At 33.1% G+C, this 6799-nt stretch overlaps 1 protein-coding gene across 1 annotated transcript; it reads right to left on the bottom strand.

Annotated features, from left to right (window-relative positions):
* Positions 1-3685: 3685 nt before the first annotated feature.
* Positions 3686-4528, bottom strand: LOC123682073 (nucleolar protein 12). The gene has a single exon (XM_045620468.1). The coding sequence runs from the start codon at positions 4431-4433 to the stop codon at positions 3804-3806; it is 630 nt and encodes a 209-aa protein (XP_045476424.1). The 5' UTR covers positions 4434-4528; the 3' UTR covers positions 3686-3803.
* Between the last annotated feature and the right edge of the window lie 2271 nt (positions 4529-6799).

Here is a 6799-nt window from a genome sequence, read left to right as displayed (position 1 = left end):
TATGATGATAGCACCAATAACAAAGAAGTTATGTGAACTTTTCATTTCACGTCATTTTCTAATTTTATTTTAAAGCTTGGAAACGGTTTTATTGATGATCTTGCGGTTTGCACCAAATTAATTTTCCCGAAAATCGAGCTTGACAATTTGTCATTCACTTTTTTCTAGCTTAAAGGGGTTCTGAGATCCCCTCACTAGACAACGAATTTGGTACACCTGATACATCCTGCATTAAAATGGTCATATGGAATATCTTTTGTAAAACAGAATATGTTGAAAATAAATCATAATATATCTTCTGTAATTTATCGTGTTTGGTTGCGCTAGTGATAATTTGAAAACTGAAAATTGCTCATATCTCCATAATGGCTCTTTTGGGAACCCTTGCTTATATGAAACTTTTTACATAGGTAAAAATAACATTAGTTCCCCAAAATATTGAAACATTGTTTTTCATCTACACTGCGCAAAAAAATTAACGCACATTATGGAAATCTCAAATTTATTCTACAACTGAAGGTGTTCTCAATGATAATTATTTTTATCAGAATTATGCATGCATATGTTATCCACTTTCAACGTTTTTCTTCAATACAGATGTTTTTTCCCAGCAGGAATAAAAAAAGATGAGATTATCAGATTTTGAATGTATTGGCTTCATTCTGAAATCAGTTGTTCTTGATCAATTCTAGTGATCAATAGTTTTTCTTTCGTTTGATTTTCTACACTCGATCGCTATGCAACGCGAAACACGCAATTTGACCCAAGAGGAATGTGCCCAAGCGGTAGTTTTGCGAGAGAAGAAGGGTGGACATACACAAGAATTGCAGAAAGGTTTGGAGTTTCCCATACAAGTGTGTCCAGAATGTTGCAGCGATTCAGGGAGACAGGTATGAATGTCCGAAGACCAGGACAGGGTAGACCACGGGTAACAACTGCCATTCAAGAACGTTACTTGAGAGTTTCTTCGTTGAGACAACGGTTTGCAACCGCTCGCCTCCTTCAAAATCAGCTTGAGCAAACTCATGGGGTGCAAATTAGCACTCAGACAATAAGAAATCGCCTCAGAGAATATGATTTAAGGCCTCGTGTCGCGTCAAGAGGCCCAACTCTTACCCCAGCCCATCGAAGGGCGCGTTTGGAATTTGCGAGAGAGCATATCCATTAGGAAAGAGTTCTCCTCACAGATGAGTCTAGATTCTGCCTCTACCATTGTGATCGACGTTCCCTTGTATACAGACGTCCACATGAAAGATATGCTCAGTGCAATTTCCTGAATACTACTGGTTTCGGGGGAGGATCGATTATGGTATGGGGTGGAATATCTTTGACTGCTTGCACAGACCTAGTGGTCGTTGATAATGGAGCTATGAATGCTGATAGGTATATAAGGAACATTCTTGAAGAGCATGTAGTGCCATTTGCCCCATACATTGGTGAAAATTTTATTTTTATGGACGATAATGCTAGACCCCATCGTGCGCGCATCGTTCAGGAGTACCTTGAAGAGGTTGAAGTCTCTCAAATTGAATGGCCAGCAAGAAGTCCAGATCTCAATCCAATTGAGCAGGTTTGGGACAACCTCAATAGAAGGCTGAGAAGTTCAGAAAATCATCCAGCTACTCTTAATGACTTAGGAATCCAACTCAGAGGGTTGGATTAGATCAGAACATTTTAAGATCACTCATTTTGAGTATGAACCGTCGTTGCCGAGCTGTAATTAACGCAAGGGGTGGAAAAACCAAGTATTAAATCACTTATCAGCATTGCAGTATTTTGAAAATTGTTTATTTCTCTTCTTTCACATAAGATTCGGTGAAATCCTGAATTTTTCTTCCATTTAATGTGTCTTGTTTCGTTCAAAACCTTTCCGAGAGAACATGAAAAATAAGTTATAAAGTCAATGTAGAGTTAACTTTCATTAATTTTTTGAGATTTTCAGAATGTGCGTTAATTTTTTTGAGCAGTGTAGTATATATAGCCGATATGTGATATTTTTGGAAAGTTTTTTGTATATGGTATGTTTTTTGAGCTTTATCTATAAGGAAATTCTGTGATATTGTTCATTTGTTGTACATATTTTGTTACTAGTTCATTTGTTGTACATAAAATAGTTTTTGTTAAATTTTTGCGTTATTTTATCTGATTTTTTATCACTTTAGAGATATTTTTTGAGTTATTTCAAATATGTTCATTATTCAGTTCATATTATATTTTTGATTATGAAATAAATGGCACTTATTATTATTTTGTTTGAAAATCTGTATTTTTCGAATAATAAGCCGATAGTGGTCTCAAAACATAACGTTCGATTCACTAATAATTAATCCGTTTTCAAACTCGATTCTGTCTGTAAGACGAAAAATTTCGAAGGGAAGGACCAGGAAATTCAAAATTTTCATTTATGACATAATCTGACTAGGGGATCCTCAAATATGACTGTTTGAAAATTTGTCTTCCTGGTAATTTGAGAACTGCCAATTTGGAGCTTTGTGTAGAACTATAGAAAAGGATATTGAAAAAAAAAACCCTTGCTATAAAACAAAAAGTTCAGATTTGAACTGACCTCCCAGATTTGGGTGAAGCCTTATTTACATGTGTATTAAATTCTTCAATAAATAACCATATTCCTGTAATAAAATTCATGAAAAAATGTGGAGAGCACTGGCTCAAAGTCAGGGAGCTTTGGGCGCTCGTTTATTCATACAAGTCGGCAGCTTGGTGTGCGGAATTGTTATGTTAAAAAGAAATGCATAGAAAATGCAAAGGAGGGTGACAAAGTTTTTCTACAACTATAAAGAACATAACAATATCAGGAGATAGAATTATCAAGTATACTTGTGTAAAGTTATGCAAATTCCAGAGGTGCAATTGACACAATAAAAAACCATTAAAAGCTCATGTCAGTACTTCCATAATATTTTTTTGATATTCTGATCGATTTTCTATGTTTTTGATACTTCTCTAAACACGAAATTTTGCACGAAGCTTGAAATTAGTATTTTGTATATAATTAAACCGTGTGTTCATCGCGAAAAATATCAGTCCTAACAGCCACTACCTATTATGCACAAAAAGACCAGTTATAATTATTTCATTGTCAAATCAATTCTTATAATGACTTGGATAACATGTTGATAAAAAGATGGGATCATTGGGGATGCAACTTATTTCTTGCTGAAGGTATAAGTACAAGCTGTCTAAGTAATCTTGGCAACACCCTCATAATGCCTTTTTTTTGCGTCATTGTTTCAAAAATGACTGGTACATTTATTGCAATAAGTTCCATTACGATAGCATATTCAGCTTAATTTATAATAATCAAAAAATGCTTGGGAGTTAAGGGCTTCAGATCTGAGCTTATTGGACATAAGACGATTCACACGAGAATAGCTTTGGTTTAGGAGCAGGATACCTGTTTCGTAAAGAGGTGAGTGCAACTGACCCTAAAAATTTTTTTAGAATCAGGGAAAAGGATCTACTTCTTAATTGGTGTTCTTAACTTTCAAGAGGTGGAGCTAATTCAAGAATGCTTTACTCACAGAATTATTGGAAAAATGTTACCAGTTATGAAGAACTGAATAACAATCAATAAAAACTAGGCAACAAATTTCTTGCATAGGTACTTGATGAACAACTGCACTTATTACTCATAAGAAATATTCATGATATAACAAAGAGTTGGTTTATAGATACTAGAACTTTTTACTATATTATCAATTTCATAAACTCACTCATACAGAAGAAATAAATTCAATATCTATGATTATATAATATGTACAGTTATGAAAATATTACGAATATTACATATTTTTTTTGCCCACATGCCGGTTCTTTTTATTGGCTTTTTCTTTAAATTTCCTTTGCTGCGAAGATTTTTTTCTTTGTTTGTCTCTTTCCAATTTATTTTTCTTTTGAAAAACTTTACTTTTCTGAACTCTTTTTGTTGCCATATTTTTCAATTTCTTCTTCAAATTTTTTTCTGTATCGAATTCCTTTTTCACTGGTTTGTTTTTTGAAATTTTATTAGATAACTCCATACCTGGAACCTCTTCATCATTCTTATCAATTTCTTCTTCAACTTCACTTTCATCAGTTAAGTATTTGGGACGGTTTTCTCCAATCCAATTATTCTGTTCAGCAATGTCACCCTTAGACAATGTGATTATTTTGACTGTAGCATTCTCATCTTGGTATTCTTCTTCCATCAAACTTTCAAGGCCTGGAATATCACGGTTTGATGCTACTAATTTCTTATATTGTTCTCTAGATTCAGCTTTTATTCTTTTTCTCTCTTCTTTCAATGCTTTTTCAAATTCATCTTTTGCGTGCTTTTTTCTTAGTAATTTTCGTTTACGAAATCCAGTAAGAAATTCTCTTCTTTTCTCTTCATCAAACACTAAATGCACTTTATTGGATGGTTTTTTACCCATTTTATTTTCATTAATTATAATTCAAAGACTATCTCAAAACACGTCTGTATATCTATAACCTAGAAGTATAGTATCTCGCATAGAGAAATGAAAAATGAATAGCATAGAGTAAGTATACTTGTTCTATGATGAATAGCCTTTATTTATGCCCTTTGGTATCTCGAGTTTCAACCATAGACTTATTATACGTCTATGCTCCCGACTAAGATGCATATAATCCATGGTGTGTGTACTGATTCGACTTTGTTTCAAACTTTTTGAGATATCCACATGTTGTTATGGTGTTCTACTTCACCTGAGTTCTAGAAGGTGGCGCTCTTCATTTCGAATTCCCGCTCTAGGCATCTGAAAATAAGAATGCAGCGCCAAGATGAGCAAACGTAGAACTATAAATTTTGACATAGGAGTGTTTTGTTGTATTAGTTGTGTGTGTATTTACGTTATTAAAATTTGATTTTACAATAAAGATAAAACCTTTTCAGTCTTCTATAGTGAACAAGTGTGTTACTGTGTATATAATATTTTCATTTTAGGTAAAGGTGGTAGATATCATCATTTGTTTCAGTTCAGTCTAGTGATATTGAAAGTTATGCAAGGATGGAAGACTTCGAAAAATGACGAATAACAATCGTGTGCATATAATATGTGAACGGTTCATTCAACATTATTATACTACATAATTCTAATAGTACCTTTCTTAGGTCCAAATGGCAAGACTGAGTTTAGTAGAATACTTGGGGTATCTTAAAGGCACAAACACTTCTAGAAGTGTTTATGAAGGTGAAGAAGTTTCAAATGCTGGTCACATAATAAAAATGTTACATGTTATTCGCATGACTAATAAACTTTAGTTGAAAGGTTTTTTTACTTATCCGAATTGATCATTTCACGTTACCTTTCAATTATACAGTCCCAACAAAATATTACAAATGCTAATGTATTGAATATTTTCAGGAATACTACAGAAAGTCGCATACCCATTTTTATTTATTTATTAAGAGATAACTGAATTTACATAAAATTTTTCTAAAAATAATTTTATATAACTATGGGGACTTAAAACTACTCATATTGATACCTATTTATCGAATTATATTATTGCTTGACTAATGAATCATCAAAAATAATGAGAATTCAATTGAAAATATTTCACTTATGAAATGTATTTATTTTGAATCGAAGGCTCTTTGATAACTTGTTATCAATAAAGATCAGTTATTATTATTATTATTATATTCGGCATATTATATGACTATTTTAAAATAATTAAGATGTTATAGAGAAGTATCATCAGTGTGCCCTGAAAAAAACATATAGAATTTCAGAGTACATGTCCAAATATTTCTGAGGAATTTTTCCAATATTGTGTAAAGGTACCTTAGATTTGAAGACAATGTATCTTTGGCACAATTCTTGTGAAATGCCAAATAAAACAGATATGTCACATATGAAAGATCACATTTCAATTTTGTTAAAACTGAAACAATACACTGCTTGATTGTTAAACGATCTGATCAACTGTAATTAGATTGTACTGCTTCTACTATTGTATCTAATAGTTTCATATTATTGAGACCAATAAAATTGTTTAGAGCACTATCTGTTGTTATCAGGTCACACAAAGAAGATACTTAAAGAGTATTCACTTGCACTTCCCAATCCTTAAAAGTTTTAGGCCCATTATAATCAGGCTGACCCTGAAGAAGCTGTAATAGACCTTGTGCAGCTTTGATTTCATCTTGGGAAGTAGATTGTAGAGCAGGTTCGATTTCTTCACAAAAGCATTCTTCAGCAACAAGTTTTTCTTTGTTTCAATCTTTCAGATCTACTACTAGAACATTCAGGTTCCTCCTTTGTGGTAGTAGATCCAACAGGAAGATTTCTGGAAGGAACAGCAGTCTTTTTCAAAAATTTTTTTTTTGTTTTGAGTTTGAATAATGATAAAATCGAATTGATAACCTTTTCATTGAGGCTTGTTGATGAGGTTTCCCGGCTTATGTATGGACACGAGGCTCACTTGGAGTGCACATGTGGGCTTTTCCTGTCTTCTCGAATATCTAAGAACATATTCCTACTAAGGAGTAAGGAGTTTTGTACTGTCTCTATCTCAGGATGCACTAAGGACAGCCTACTATTAGTTTTGTGAGTCCCATTTTAGGTACTGCATTCTGGGGTGGGGATGCAGTGCGGAGTTTGAGAAGTTGTTTGAATTACATCGTAGGGCTGACAGAATTTTAGATAAACTTAAATATCGTGAGGATTGTAGGAAATCTTTTGTTTTGTCACTCTTTACTATCGCCTTCCTTCAATATTTCTGAAATCGAATAAATCAGATCCAGACTGAAAATTTTAGACTTTTTCTATTT

The sequence above is a fragment of the Harmonia axyridis genome, chromosome 6, assembly GCF_914767665.1.
Source record: "Harmonia axyridis chromosome 6, icHarAxyr1.1, whole genome shotgun sequence".
NCBI lineage: Eukaryota > Metazoa > Arthropoda > Insecta > Coleoptera > Coccinellidae > Harmonia > Harmonia axyridis.
Note: the sequence above shows the minus strand (reverse complement) of the source record. Positions and strands in the feature narration are given on the sequence as shown.